Source organism: Leucoraja erinacea, chromosome 24 (genome assembly GCF_028641065.1).
Source record: "Leucoraja erinacea ecotype New England chromosome 24, Leri_hhj_1, whole genome shotgun sequence".
Lineage (NCBI taxonomy): Eukaryota > Metazoa > Chordata > Chondrichthyes > Rajiformes > Rajidae > Leucoraja > Leucoraja erinaceus.
The window spans coordinates 19,117,306-19,133,088 of NC_073400.1; the positions used below are offsets into that span (position 1 = coordinate 19,117,306).

The 15,783-nt window shown below is 47.5% G+C and overlaps 2 protein-coding genes across 5 annotated transcripts in view; one reads left to right on the forward strand and one right to left on the reverse strand.

Moving 5' to 3' along the window:
• The window catches only part of strip1 (striatin interacting protein 1), a 31,306-nt gene extending 27,014 nt beyond the window's left edge, over positions 1–4,292 (forward strand). The window contains exons 19-21 of the mRNA XM_055654645.1: positions 330–434; positions 1,163–1,367; positions 1,962–4,292. Of these exons, the coding sequence (XP_055510620.1) occupies positions 330–434; positions 1,163–1,367; positions 1,962–2,209 (558 nt within the window). The 3' untranslated portion in view covers positions 2,210–4,292. The remainder of the gene's footprint in view (positions 1–329; positions 435–1,162; positions 1,368–1,961) is intronic.
• A 4,803-nt stretch (positions 4,293–9,095) lies between these two features.
• Positions 9,096–15,482, reverse strand: LOC129708707 (endonuclease domain-containing 1 protein-like). Of its 4 annotated transcripts, none has more exons than XM_055654646.1 (3): positions 15,341–15,482; positions 10,872–11,066; positions 9,096–10,059 (listed from the first exon to the last, which is right to left on the reverse strand). In XM_055654646.1, the coding sequence occupies exons 1-3, from the start codon at positions 15,461–15,463 to the stop codon at positions 9,472–9,474; spliced, it is 906 nt and encodes a 301-aa protein (XP_055510621.1). In that variant the 5' UTR covers positions 15,464–15,482; the 3' UTR covers positions 9,096–9,471. The 4 variants fall into 4 exon arrangements, with proteins under 4 accessions (XP_055510621.1, XP_055510623.1, XP_055510625.1 ...); XM_055654648.1 differs by lacking the exon at positions 15,341–15,482 and adding an exon at positions 13,940–13,969; XM_055654650.1 differs by lacking the exon at positions 15,341–15,482 and adding an exon at positions 11,562–11,591.
• Positions 15,483–15,783: the final 301 nt, after the last annotated feature.

Sequence of the window (15,783 nt, forward strand, 5' to 3'; positions counted from 1 at the left end):
ATGGTGGGTGTATGGAACAAGCAGCCTGAGGAGGTGGCTGAGGCTGGGACTATCCCAACATTTAAGAAACAGACAGGTACACACGGATATGCCAGGTTTGGAGGGATATGGACCAAACGCAGGCAGGTGGGACTAGTGCAACTGGTGTGGGCAAGTTGGGCCGAAGGGCCTGTTTCCCCCACTATCATTCTATGACTGAGAAGTAACCCACCGGTTACTATCACTATCTGTTATTAAAACGATTACTGTTCAATGCTGGATGCTGATATCTGATTTATTTGATGACAGAATAAATATCCTTAATGTTGGTTTCTTCTTGCCCCACCTAGGAAGCAGGGGATAACAACCAATTCTGCTGGCGGAACCTCTTCTCCTGCATAAACCTACTTCGAATCCTCAATAAATTGACCAAATGGAAACATTCCAGGACCATGGTAAGTATTGTGGAGGCCAATTGTAATTTGGAGTAAGCATACAGCACAGAAGAGGCCCTTACATCCATGCCGACTGTGACATCTATCTGCACTGATCCCACTTGCCTGCGATAGATCATTTTGCTGTACACCTTTTCTATCCATGTACCTGTCCAAATGCCTGTTAATCAATATAATTGTATCAGACTCTACTACCTCCACTGGCAGCTTGTTCCAGATATTCACCATTCTCTGTGTGAAAGACATATTTACAGATCTTTAAATTACATCCCTTTCACCTTAAACCTGTGCTTTCTGGTTCTTCTGATTCCAATGTCCTATGGAATAAAAACCTAACCCTCCTAAACATTACCCATCCATGACGAAACTTCGCCTACCCATGTTCTCCAGAGATGCTGCTTGACCCATTGAGACTCCAGCATTTAGTGTTTTTTTTTGTAAACCAGCATCTGCAGTTCTTTGTATCCATCTTCTCCATCCTGTCTAACTTGCATGTAAAATTTCAGTTTTCTAAGTTTTGTTACTTATCAATGTGTGGGATCATGCTATTTTGTAACATATCTACAGATAATCACAGCTCCAGGCACCTGTAAAGTACCTTTGTAGTAGGGAATTCATCTGCTTACCAAATTGTAGTTGGCATGGTTAAGTGTAAATACCACTATTCAGAAAGGAATATTTTAAGAGTTACTATCTTCAGTGAAAGAGATTTCATGTATTTTCTCCAGATGTTGGTTGTTTTTAAATCGGCTCCGATCCTGAAACGAGCACTCAAGGTGAAGCAGGCCATGATGCAGTTGTATGTCCTTAAGCTGCTCAAGGTCCAAACCAAATACCTGGGGCGCCAGTGGCGCAAGAGCAACATGAAGACCATGTCTGCCATCTACCAGAAGGTGCGCCATCGACTCAACGATGACTGGGCTTATGGAAACGGTATGTGGCCGGGACTTGTATTTCTATGATAAAAGATTGGAAATCGGTACTACAACAGCATTTAAAATTCACGTGTATATTTAAGTACAGGCATAGAGTTATACAACACGGACACTAGCCCTTCAGCCCGACTCGTCCATGACTCGTCCAAGATGACCCATCTCTGGTGGTCCAATTTGCCCAAGTTTTGCCCGTATCCATTCAAATCTTTCCGATCCATGGTCCTGTCCAAGTAGCTTTTAAAACGTTGTGATTGTACCTGCCTCCTCTGGCTCAACTACTTTCTCAGGCAGTAAACTTTTCAAAATAATCAGCAAGCCCTTTGAAAGTGATGGATATGGTGTTGTGAAATAGATTTTCCATCATCACTAACTTAATCAGTGACACACCAGAAAACCTGGTTGAATTCAGATGTGAGAGTATACCTTGCAGACAAGTGTCGGATCTTGAGTCTGGGCTTTTGACCTCGCTACAATCTGTCATTGTGTGTAGAAATTGGATGGTGTATATCTTGCAGGGGAGTTTGGAAGTGATGCGATTTAAAAATAAGTTTTCAATTATGATTTTCTGATGATTACAAAATGTTATTTTCAGATCTTGATGCTCGGCCATGGGATTTCCAAGCTGAGGAATGTGCATTGAGAGCCAACATTGAACGGTTTAACAACCGCCGATACGACAAAAATCCAAGCAACCCTGATTTTGCCCCAGTAGACAACTGTTTGCAGAGCGTGCTAGGGCAGCAGCTGATATTACCAGAGGAGTTTCAAATGAACTATGATCTCTGGCTTGAGAGGGAAGTTTTCTCAAAGCCAATCAGCTGGGAGGAGCTCTTGCAGTGATTTCCAACCCTGTTTTGTACATTAGTCTCTTGTTTGTAATCGTGTATAAATGAGTTGCTAGATTTTTGCAGGCGGAGAGACCATACTTTTAATTTATAACAGGAATTTCTAGCTGTTTCTTTTTATTTGTTATTTATGGTTTTGAGGCGAAATGCCATACCACAAGGAGCTGCTGGAAAATACATTTGTGGGTGTTGAATGTGGCATTGTTTAGCTTGTGATGGGGCTTGATGATTGGGCACCCGAATTGCTTCTCACATTACTTGGCCACGATCCTGGTAAAGATGCTCACACCCACTGCCTGGGAGAGTAGATACAGTGATAAAGATACAGTACCAGGTGGCTTTGTACGTGTCTATTTTTCTTGCAAAATCCAATCAAGAATGGCAACCAGTTATTGGCTTCCACTACCACGGGCATCTACCACCAGATGATTCCTTCACTGATTATTGATTTTTGTTTCTGAATGGACCAAAATATGCTTCTTGGTGGGAAAGAATGCAAAGGCAATGCTTTTTGATATATCTGTCCATGGCATTTTTAATTTTGTTGTCTTGCACCTCTCAACTATTACTTTCTCCCAGGACCTTAAAACGGTGGAACACCTCGTTTATTCTTGATATCAACTTACTGATTCATTTTATCTTGTTTGTTTTACTGTTTTAGTTTCAGATGTTTTATGGGCTGTAACTCTTCAGCTTAGTTTCTCAGTAAACAGGACGAGATACTTTGTGGGAAGTAATCGAATAAGAGACTGGTGGCATTGCGATCTGGTGTACTTCCCTGGTTGCTCCTATTTCATCATTATGTATGGAATGGGTGAGATCTGACCCAAGTACAATGCTTGGTCTTTGTGAACTGTAGCTTGGTTGTCCATTTTTTGAGTATTTTTGCTGTTAACTGGATCGAACAAGATATACACCATCCAATTTCTACACCCAGTTATGACCAAAATTATGATCACATGTTCATGGAGTACGTCCAAGTATCCCACAACAGAATCCCAATGTACCAACATTTATGGAATTACAATCAACCAAAATAATTTTGGAGAATTGCCGTGAGCTTAGTCCGTCTTATTCACTCCAATATGTAGGAATCATTTGGCATTAATCGGCAATGAATTATTTGGCATTAATCTGCAGTTAATGAAATTCCAAAGGATCAAGATTCTCCCTGTTCATTTTCGTTGTTTAAAATCCTATTAGACTAAATTCATTTGCCATGCACTTCCCAACCTAAATGCAAAGTGTCTGCATATGTGAAATATGTACTAATTCCTAATGACCTTTTGCCAACATTAAGCACACTGAAAATTGGTATCTACTGCTACATGACAAACTTTTTAAAAGGTTAATCCTCACTTATTTTTAAATAAATATTTTACTTTGAATATTAGTTCTATCAATTTGCTGAATATATTATTTAATGCATGGATGCAAAGGTTCACTTGTTTTTTTATCACAAAGCTACGAGGGAGATTGGGATTCCAATCCATTCTTGCACCTGAGAGATGTTTGATGGAGTAACATGACAAGGTTAAAACGTTGCTGGCCATGACTAATGTTCACTAAGAAAAGGTGGAAAAAGTGTACCACTTCCCACGTTGGAGAAGGTGCTACCTCAATCAACCACAAATTAACTGTGTGTTTTGAATTATTTGGGTGTGAAATGGGTGAGGACCCACGATTCACCAAGCTACTGTTCAGTAAAGTGAACAAGTTCATCTGTTGTGAATGTATTATATGGACTAGTGGGCCATGGAGTTTCTGGTCATTTAGACAGCAAGCATGATCTTTATAGCATTTTAAGGTAACAAAAGGTTCCTTGAAGCATAGGACACAAAATGCTGCAGCCACATTGTACTCCTTGTTATGGTGCTGTATTAACATAGATGTGGATATTTAACACACGGTTTTATGTATGTCAGTAAAGTAGGTAATTTCTGTAAATTTTGTTTTTGAATTCTTTTAATGGAGTTGTATATTTTTGTATGTTTAATCTTACAACATGGCTGCTCATATTTTGAAAAGTATGGAATTTGTACGGTATAAGGGAATAAAATGTACATCAGCCCAAAGAAGGTGTAATTTGGAAGTTGTGGCAGTCACAGCGTGGAAACAGAACCTTCTGCCAACTTACCCACTCCGACCAACATGTACACCAATCCCAAGTGGTTGTGTTTCGCCCATATCCCACTAAACCTATCCTGTCCATGTGTGACCCGAAACATCACCAATTCTTTCCATGCAGAGATGCTGCCTGTCCCGTTGAGTTACTCCAGCATTTTGTGTCTATCTTCAGTGTAAACCAGCATCTGCAGTTTCTTCCTACACTATCCATGTACCTAAATGGCCTGCTCAACTTCTCCCTACAGCTCGGGCCCTTTTGTCCCGGCAACATCCTCGTAAATCTTTGCACCCTTTCCTGCTTGACAACATATTTCCTATAACATTGTGCCCAAAACTGACCACAATACTCTAAATGTGGCCTTGTCAATGTCTTATGTAACTGCAACATGGTCTCCCAACTGTATGAGATGGGTTTTGTGGAAATCCTCTAAAAGTCAAGATGGTCCAAAAAGGAATTGCTAGGCTTGAGAATCGCACAGGCATCTTTCTGGATAAAGATACCTGCTGCTGGAGGGAAGTGGGTATCCAGTAGACTATCATGAGGGTGGCCTCTAAATATAATAGTGGTATGAACATTTTCAGCATTACATAATATAAATCGTGAGTTTCATCCCAGTAAAGCGCTTTATCCCATCCAACCCACCTGTACCGAATATTTCCTTTTGCACATTTAATTGAACTCTCAGCAAAGAATAGCAGCAGGGAAACCGATCATACTGCCCACTTGGGCTAGTTCCATTTGCTTGCATTTGTCCCATGACCCTTTAAACCCTTCCTTTGTTAAATGTCTTTCAAAAGTCATAATTATATCTACTTCTATAGCTTCCTGTGGCAGCTCATTCCAGATATGGACTGCCCTCTTGAGTGAAAAGGTTGCCCCCTGAGCTCCCTCTGAAATCTCTCCCATCTCACCTTAATCCTGTGCCCTCTAGTTTTAGAATCCGCTAACCTGGGAAAAAGACTGTGAGCATTCACTCTATCCATACCAACATCTTTCCTGCAGACTAACTAACCCACCTGGAAACTATATATCCTTCTTACATGTATAATGACTGCTGCGCTGTTACTGATTATTTAAAATGCATTTTCAGATGTGTGGATTGTTTGTAAGGCTATCATTTGTTGCCCACCCCACTGATCCTTTGGAAGGTGGTTGTGAGCTTCATCTTCAACCGTTCTGATGAAAACTCCCATGATGCTGTTTACTCGGGAGGGAGCTGCCGAATTTAGCTGCAGCACCAATGAAGAACTGAGGGAAATGCTCCATTATCTTCCTTGAAACACAGTTTACTTGCTAATATTGTCTTAAAGTGAGAGAACAGTCCAAACTGTCTGTGCTTATGTTGTCTTGATTTGTAAATATAACCTCTGTGCTTCAACTCTATGCGTGGTAGAAGAGTTTACCGTCTCAGTTTCTTGCCCCTACCTCACATCTACTCCCTTACCCTTGCACAATTTCCAACCCTTGCCCCTCCCTCACACCATCACCCCTCTGCTGTCCACCTCCCCACCACTACCCTCTCCCACCCCCTTCCCCTCACTCTTTCCACACCTTCTCCCCATTTTCCGTCCTCTCCCATCTTTCACCCTCCCTGCCACTGCTCCCCCCTCCCATCTGTTCCCACCTCTTCCTTCCCCCCCCAATCTTCCTCCTCTCCAAGCCTCCACCCCCCTTAGATCCCATGCATCTGGAAGATGTGTTGTCACCCATCAGGGAGTTGTGTGCGCGAGGCTCCCCAACGATTCTGAACTCACCCCTCCCCTTGCCCCCGCAGTGTCTGGTACCCTCTGATAGCCTGCCGTAGTGGCCACGGTTACCTACCTCGCTGACGGTCTCCATGGCCATTATAGCCGGCGTGATCTGTTGCTGCCTGCGGCGCCTCAGCAAGAGGAGGGACCACAGTTAGTCTGGCCGAGCATACGCGAAGGCTGGAGTGGCCATGCAGCCCATCATGGAGATTCAGACCGCAGGGAGATGGAGAGGAACCCGGTAGTTGGGCAGGGAAGCAGTGAACATAGTTTAATGCAGAGAAGTGAAGATTCCAGAGTTGAAGCACTACAGGGGTGTGGAGGATCCTTTTGATTCTGTTGTAACCATTCCTTTCCCACCCTGTGCCTGGTATTCCATCTGGGGGTTGTGAATTGTGTGAAGTAACCTTTGCTCTCTCCCCTTGACCCTATCAAGCTCCATCCCACATACCAGCCTGGCATTCTGAACCCCCAACAGGAAGGTTCGAGGAACCATTCATCCCTCCCAGAGAGGCGAGGGTGTGCTCCCACTCAATAACTTACCACTCCATGTCTTCTTCCACGGGTGACATGACATGAGAGGATCCCAGGATAGACGGAAATTGAACCAGAATGTGATCCCCACATCCAAAACCCTGGCCCACGAGGCTGCAACCCAATTCTGAGCTACTCCGACCCACCCTTCATGCTTCCTGGCAATCATGACCCAATCCTCCACTCCAACCTAAACCTCGCCCAACCCTCAACAAGCAAACCATGCCAAACAAAGCATCATCCCCAAATCCCAATCCTCATCACCCCCATCAAACTGCACCTTACCCCCAACTCTAAACATCTTTCACCCCAAGCCAATCGTCAACCCCAACACCCCAAAATCTGACCCACAGCATGCCCACTGCCAAATAAATCCTCACTCCCAACCAACACCCCCTCATCCCCAAATTAAACCTCTTCCCCCACCCCTTGACACAACCTAAACCTCAACACTCCATTCCACTTCAACACTTGATCCCAACCCTCAACCCAAACCTCATCTCTAACCGTGACCCCAATCCTCACCCTGTCCACGATCCAACCCACAACACTCCCAAACTAAACTGCACCTTGAGCCAATCCTCCTCAGCCCAATACTAACCCCAGACTTTGCCTACAATCCAATCCTCACTGCCAACATACAACCCAACCTGTCTACGCAACCCTCAACATGACAACACCAATCCATCCAGCAGGCCTATCCCCAGCACCCACGACCATTGGCACCTGCACCCACACCCTTGAACGCAAACCCTGAGACCCAACCAGGCGTAGCCCAGCGCACGTTCAGCAGGTCAGGCAGGGGTGAAAGAGTTAATGCCTCGGGCCAAAGATTCATCATCAGGGTTGAGGACTGGAAATGAGAGAGTGTGTAGTAAAATGATGGGAGAGTCACCAGAGAATAACGGGGAGCGAGCGAAAGGACACATGTCCTCTAACCTCTTTCCCATCACCCTCCACATCTCTGAAATCCCTCACTCCCCTATCACTCTATCTCTGTAACACCCTCCCCACATCCCTCTTTCTCTGTACACCCCTCCAGACACGGCCTCATTCCTCGCAAAGTAGGATCTTCCAGAGGTTTAAGGCAGGATCCAAGGTGATTTCAATAATTGGAAAATTATTTGGAAACGGAGGATGGTGGTGAAAGCGTGTTTCTTTGATTGGAGGGTTGTGATCAGTGGTGTACTGAAAGGATTCGAGCTAGGACACTTGTTTGAGATATAAATCAGCAAACAGGATGTGAACCATCAACCTGGATATCAATGTAGGAGACACAGTTCGAAACTCTGGATGAAAATGGCGGTGCAATGGATAGTGAGGAAGGTTGTCTAAATACACTCTGCACATTTATCTGCTGCAGAGTTTATGGTGCATTGGCAGATGGAATTTAATCCTAACAATTGCAGGGTGATGCATTTCGGAGGTGAAATCGAGGTAGAACATGTACCGATGTGCTGAGGAATGTTGATGTTCTTTGGATTCAAGTTCTTTGGATTCAAGTCCATAGTTCCCCAAAACCGGCAGAGAAGGTGGATAGGGTGGTAAAGAAGGCATGTCACACTTGTAAATTAGGGCGTAATTACATCATAACATCATTGTGGCGTTATGATGTTTCAACTTTCCCCCACCCACTGGCTAGGCAACACTATGGACCAATGTTTTTGCATTCATGTCTTGTTTTGCAGTTTGTTTCTTTTCATTATCTTTTTCATTTTGTGTATAATTGTGATCTGTTGCCGCAGCCTATGTGCCTGTGATGCTGCTGCCGGCAAGATATTTAATGCACCTGCACCTCACCACAAATGTGCATGTGAAAATAAACTCCAGTTGACATGATTTGGAGTACTGTGTACAATCCTGGTCACAATATTATACAAGGACAATAGATGCACGTGTAGGCCCTTCGAGCCAGCACCGCCATTCAATGTGATCATGGCTGATCATCCAAAATCAGTACCCGTCCCTGCGTTCCCATATCCCTTGATTCCGTTAGCCCAAAGAGCTTAATCCAACGCTCTCTTAAACCAGTGAATGTGCCTATAAAAAACTCCACAACGCCTCCCTGTGGATGGATGAAGCAAGGGTTTAAAGAGGGGAAAGAAAGAATGGGTTCAAGAGAGAAACGGAGTATGGGGTGGATATGCAGAAATAGAGACAGGGAGAGCGATATATAGAGACTGAAGAAGGGTCCTGGCCCGAAGCGTGTTCTCCAGAGATGCTGCCCGACCCGCGGAGTCATTCCAGCACTTTGTGTACTTGTGATGAAGAGAGTCAGGGGTTGATGAGAGAAACAGAAAAGGGGACAAATCAAGAGATGGAGTCAGAAAGAGAAAAGTTTGAAAGGACTGGTAGAAAACGGAAAAGTAAAATAAGAACCGAACAGAGCGAGAGGCGGAAGAGGCGAGAGAAGAGGCGAGTGGGCCTAGTAGTGAGAGAGATCACTGTCGAATACAACGATGGACGTCAGATTGGTGTTACATGCTTTATTGGAATGTGTAGGAAGGAACTACAAAAATGCTGGTTTACACCGAAGTTAGACACAAAATGTTGGAGCAACACAGCAGAACAGGCAGCAAATCTGGAGAGCAGGAATGGGACGCTTTGGGTCGAGACTGACTGAAGAACGGCGTGGGCCCGTTTCTCCAGTGATGCTGCCTGTGTGCCGCTGAGGTACTCCTGCACGTTACGTCCGTCTTCGCTTTATTGGAAGGGGTGTTGCAGCGAGAGCCGTGTTGTATGGCACCGGGGTGGGCGAGGGGACGGCGTTGGCCGGCTGGTCTGGGAAGGGTACATCCCGGTCTCCGGGTGTGGCACCGCTCGGCTTAGGAAGGAGCGCCGGCCGATCTAAGTAGGAGGGGCGCAGCCGTCCTTGAAGATGTGGAGCCTGCTGCGCCCCATGCGGGAGATCAGCACCTCTTCCAGCTGCGCCACCGGCATGTTCTTGGTCTCGTAGGGGCCGAGCGTCAGGCCGGATACGGTCAAGGAGCCGGAGCCCCGGGCGTGGCCCAGCAGAGCTTCGCTGGCTCGGCCGCCGCAGCAGAAGGCCGCCCACAGCAGCAGCGGCATGGCCGCCCGGCCCTTACCCTTGGCCGGCAACCATTTCTCCTCCCGCCGCGGGCTCCGCACCGCGCCCGACACCAGGTGCAGGTCGGCGGCCTGGCACTGCCCCTTCAGCCGGCCCAGGACGCCCTTCAAGCCGACCTTCCACAGGTGGTAGAAGGGGCGCGGCACGGCCAGCGCGTTGGTCACGGTGTAGGTGGCGCTGCGGCTGCCTCGGCTGCCCTGCATGTTGGCCGCGTTCAGCAGCACCTTGACGTGCGTCCGCCGCCCGGCTTCCTCCGCCACCACCGCCTGGCTCCGGAGCACAGCCGCGTCCTTCCGCACCGCCTCCGTCAGCTCCGCCATGTTGCTGTCCGCCTGCCGGTCGGCCAGCTGCGGGAGGGAGGGAAGGAGGTTGGTCAGTCCGGCGCCGCCCGGCCATCCCATCGATCATACGCTCCCCTACATTCCCATTCATTCTCCTCCACTCCACCCCCTTCATTCTCATCACTCTCATCACCTCACTCCACTCCCATTCCACCCACTCTCCTTCACTCCCCTCCATTCCCATCCCCTCTCCTCCAATCCATTCTCTGCCACTCCACCCCTCGACTCCCCTCCCCTCCATTCTCCTCCCCTCCATTCTCCTCCCCTCCATTCTCCTCCCCTCCTCTCCATTCCCCGCCCCTCCCCTCCATTCCCCTCCCATTCATCCACTACTGTCTCCTCTCACCCTCTCCCCTCCATCCACTCCACTGCCTTCCACTCCATCCCCTCCACTCCATTCTCCACCCCACTCTCTCCACCCCAACAGGCCGGGCAGAGCGTTGACAGCAGTTGCGGTTGGCTCGGTTATCCCACCTCCGCTCCAGCAGAGTTACAACATGACACGTTTACATGGGATTTTTTTTTAAATTGGAAAAGAGCAGGAGGCAGGAGAATATCGGGGAGAATAAATACTTGTAGAGACTCCAAAATGCCTAAGAGATGCCATCGCACACGATCGATGCCCTCCAGAGGCCGGGCAGAGGTACTGCAGGGTGACACACCTTTACATACAAATTGGTACCAGGTTGAGCAGGGCTTATTGTGTTGGCTGTTGAGCGGAGCTAGCATCATGGAAGTGGCCCTGCCCTGAACCATGGTGACCACCCCCCTCCACTGGCCTCCTCACCGGACCCGCTGCCCACGTCCCACGCACTCACCTGAGGTTCGTACTTCCAGCTGCGGTCGACCCCTTCCCCTCGAGGTTCCTTCGGGGCTCGGTACTTGTAAAGGAAGGCGGAGTAGACCGGCAGTCGCCCGTAAGTATCGAAGAGCGTGGCATAGTAGACGGTGCCGGAGAGGCGTTGGCAGACGTGGACCTGGGACCCCCCGACAAAGCCCGAAGGTGGCTCTCCCTGGTAGAAGAACGGCAGGCATGAGGGCAGGTCCTGGAACCGAGCGACCACATCTCCCCTGAGGGGTGTGGGCCAACACCACAGGGCCGCTAGCAGAGCCAGGTGCAACATGCTCCAGGCAAATGTGACAACTCACCCACCTCAATCGCAGCAGCGCAAGCAATGACTGTAGGACAGCACGGTCGTAGGAAAAGTGTAAACACACAAACCCTCGCCAGCCACGCACACAAACACGCTGCACGCAACCTAAGCAGATTTATCATCCAGTAAACTCGGCCAAGTATGTCGTCATTGTTCACATGGGGGGCCCAGTTAACCCTGCCATTAACAACACTTTGCCTCACACACTGGGAGCCAATACAGCCCAGTCCCCTCACTGTTATAACACGCACCCTTCACTGTAGCACTGTTACACCATACTTCCCTCATTGTTACACTGTTACACTCCAGCCCTCTCACTGTAACACCATACACCCATCACTGTAACAATGTTACCTCACTCGCCTTCATTGTAACACACTGATCCACTTCCTCCTGCTCACTGAAACACTAACACACCCAACCAGCCTCACTGTATACCTAATGCGCCCAACACCCCTCACATTAACACACTGATGTACCCGACACCTTCACTGCAGTACTGATACACCCCACACTCCTTACTGTAACATTCATACACCCTAAAACGTTAAAACTCTGATATACCCACGCCTTTCGTTGTAACACTGATGCGCCCGATATCGCTCACTGTAACACTGATACATGCCACATCTCACTAGCACTGATACACCTCACATCCCTCACTGTGTCAAATCCCTCCCTCACCTCACATACCTCACACCATCCCTCATGATCAGCCATGATCACAATGAATGGCGGTGCTGGCTCGAAGGGCCGAATGGACTCCTCTTGCACCTATTTTCTGTTTCAATGTAATTCTGATATACTCCAGTATTCCACACCAGAACACTCCGATACAAACGTCACCCCTCACTGTAACACTCTGATGCACCCCACACTGATACACCCTACACACCTCACTGTAACACTTGCTGATGCACCCCCATTCTCGGCACTGTAACACGCTGATAACAATAGACAATAGACAATAGGTGCAGGAGTAGGCCATTCGGCCCTTCGAGCCAGCACCGGCATTCAATGTGATCGTGGCTGATCATTCCCAATCAGTACCCTGTTCCTGCCTTCTCCCCATATCCCCTGACTCCGGTATCTTTAAGAGCCCTATCTAGCTCTCTCTTGAAAGTATCCAGAGAACCGGCCTCCACCGTCCTCTGAGGCAGATAATTCCACAGACTCACAACTCTCTGTGAGAAAAAGTGTTTTCTCGTCTCCGTTCTAAATGGATTACCCCTTATTCTTAAACTGTGGTCCCTGGTTCTGGACTCCCCCAACATCGGGAACATGTTTCCTGCCTCTAGCGTGTCTAAACCCTTAACAATCTTATATGTTTCAATGAGAATCCTCTCATCCTTCTAAACTCCAGAGTGTACAAGCCCAGCCGCTCCATTCTCTCAGCATATGACAGTCCTGTCATCCCGGGAATTAACCTTGTAAACCTACGCTACATTCTCACTAGCGAGAATGTCCTTCCTCAAATTAGGGGACCAAAACTGCACATAATTCTCCAGGTGTGGTTTCACTAGGGCTCTGCAGAAGGACCTCTTTGCTCCTCTTGTTATAAAGGCCAACATGCCAATCGCTTTCTTCATTGCCTGCTGTACCTCCATGCTTACTTTCATAGACTGATGAACAAGAACCCCCAGATCTCGTTGTACTTCCCCTTTTCCCAACCTGACGCCATTTAGATAGTAATCTGCCTTCCTGTTATTTATACCAAAGTGGATAACCTCACATTTATCCACATTAAACTTCATCTGCCATGCAACTGCCCACTCCCCCAACCTGTCCAAGTCACCCTGCATTCTCATGGCATCCTCCTCACAGTTCACACTGCCACTCAGCTTTGTGTAATCTGCAAATTTGTTAATGTTACTTTGAATCCCTTCATCCAAATCATTGAAATATATATATATTGTAAATAGCTGTAGTCCCAGCACCGAGCCTTGCGATACCCCACTCGTTACTGCCTGCCTTTCTGAAAGGGACTCTTTAATCCCTACTCTTTGTTTCCTGTCTGCCAACCAATTTTCTGTCCATGTCAGCACTCTACCACCAATACCATGTGCACTCGACCCCCAATACCATAACACCCCCACACCACCTCGCTATCACATTCTGCCACCAAATACACCCAGACTAACACTGGTACATGTTCCTATTACCTCTCATGGTAACCAGATGATACACCCCACACCCCTCACTGATACACCCCACACCCATAACTGTGACTGAGAACCTTCAGACCCCCAACCCCATAACCACACCCTGATACAGGCCATCCCTCTTACAGTAACACACTGATATCTCTCATTGTAACAGCTATACACCACACCACTCACTGTAACCCTCTGGTACACTCCACACACCTCACTATAATGCTAATACACCCACTCTACATCATCCCTGTAACACGCTGATACACCACACACCTCTAGCTGAAAAGCTTGTCCACGCCCTACCCACCTCACCGTGACACTATGATACACCCATCACTGTAACACTGATACAACCCACATCCTCAGTGTAACACTGATACACCCTTCACTGTAACAATAAACATCCCGTGTTGCTGGAAAATGTCTCAGTCCCCAGCTGATTCCTAGCTCTGGTTCCCGAGACATGCAAGTGAGTGTTTTGTGTGAGTATTGGAGGAATCAGCAGGCACTGAGTAATGCTATGAACTCCGTGCTGACTATGGTAAATGGGGGGATAAACAGGAAAAGGCCACTTGCCATCCCTCTCCACATCTGGACGCCAGATGTTTCCTCTTTGTTACTGCTCAAGGGTCAGGCTGGACCTGGTTTGTTCACACCCCGGAGAACGAGCACTGGTTAGTACACCACCCTGTGGATGACCACTGGTTAGTGCATGTCCGGGAACCATTACTAATTAGTACAGTCCGCAGGGACCCACTGATTAATGCAGATAACAGAAAATCATCTCTCGTGGTACAATGCCCTGGAATCCATCCTGCTTAATACAGTACCATGGGAACCAGCCCTGGTTTGTACGGTCCCCCGAGATCCAGTCATAGTCATGGAGTGAAACAGGCCCTTCAGCCCAACTTGCCCACACCAGCCAGTCCTTGTTGGTTCAGTCCCCCCTGAGATCCAGTCCTGGTTAGTACAGTCCCTGTGTTAGTGTAGTCCATCAGGAAGAACAGCTGGTTAGTAAGAGTTAATCAAGAACCAGCACTGGTTAGTACAGTCCCTGGGAACCAGTTCTGGTTGGTACAGTCTCTAATAGTTTCCCTACCACTGACGTGAGGCTCACTTGCCGATAGTTCCCTGGATTCTATCTACTTCATTTCTTAAACAAAGGAACAACATTGGCCACTCGCACGTCACCTGGAATCTTGCCTGTGGCTAGAGAAGAAACAAAGACTCTCGTCAAGGCACCTGCAATCTCCTCTCTTGTCTCCCTCAATAACCTGGGATAGATCACTTCAGGCCCTGGGGATTTATTCCATTTAATATTGTTCAAGAGCTCTCGGCACCACCTCCTTCTCGATTTCAAATTGCCTTTGCATGTTTGTATGCTCCACACTGATCTCGCTGTCCTCCAAGTCCCTCTCGGTGAATACAAATACAAAGTACTCATTTAGTAGCTCACCTGCCTCAAACTCCGTGTACAGATTGCCCCCTTAAATCTATGAGTGGTCCTACCTACCTTCTCCCTGGTCACCCTCTTATTTTTAATAAACATTAAAAAGTCTTGGGATTTTCCTCCATCCAATTTCCTAATTACATTTCAATGGCCCCTCATGGTATTCCAATCGTTCGCTTGAGCTCTTTCCTACATGCTTTATATTCATCATAAGCCCCCTCTGATACCATCTTCTTAAACCTGACATACCCTTTTTCTTCCTGACCAGGTTTATAAGCCCTGTCCCACGGAGCGAGTTCAATCCAAGAGTTCTCCCGAGTTTGCCCAGATTCGAACTCGGAGATTTACGGTAATAGCCACTCGTCGGTACTCGGGGATCTCGTGGATATTTTTCAACGTTGAAAATCTTCACGAGTCTTCCCGTGCTTACCTGCAGTTAGCGAGTTTTCTCGAGTACCTGCAATTAGCGTTATGAGCCGCTAAGAGATGTCCCCAACGTACCCGCTACGTTCATTCTCCGTGCTTACCACGAGTTTGATTTTTTTTAAACTCGGGAGAGCTCTTGGAATGCATTCGTACCGCGGGACAGGACTTTCACAGCTTTCTTGGTCATTCACAGTCCCCTCGCCCTTGCTCGGGTTACACCACATCTGCCTTTTCTCCGTTTTCAGCTACACTCGTCAGGATTAAATTCCATCTGACACTGCCCTGCTCAACCTTGCATCTGTTCTATGTCCAGTTGTAGCCTCAGGCAGAAGAGAGACACAAAATGCTGGAGTAACTCAGCGGGACAGGCAGCACCTCTGGAGAGAAGGAATGGATGACGTTTTGGGTCGAGTCCCTTCCTTGGACTGAGAGTCAGGTGGAGAGTGAACCTATAGGAGTGAACATGACAGATCAAAGCAGTCGTCATGAAAAAGATCAAGAAAATCATGGTAGAATCGTTTGTTGCTGGCTGAGGAGAAGGTGA

Excerpts from the sequence above, each read along its gene's own strand:
- LOC129708707 (XM_055654646.1), bottom strand. The coding sequence starts at position 15,463 with ATGTGGTGTAACCCGAGCAAGGGCGAGGGGACTGTGAATGACCAAGAA. Across the intron at positions 11,067-15,340 it reads TAAAAAAAATCAAACTCGTG|GGAGAGCCACCTTCGGGCTT; the intron begins GTAAGCACGGAG and ends TTCTTCTACCAG. Across the intron at positions 10,060-10,871 it reads GCTGGAAGTACGAACCTCAG|CTGGCCGACCGGCAGGCGGA; the intron begins GTGAGTGCGTGG and ends TCCCTCCCGCAG.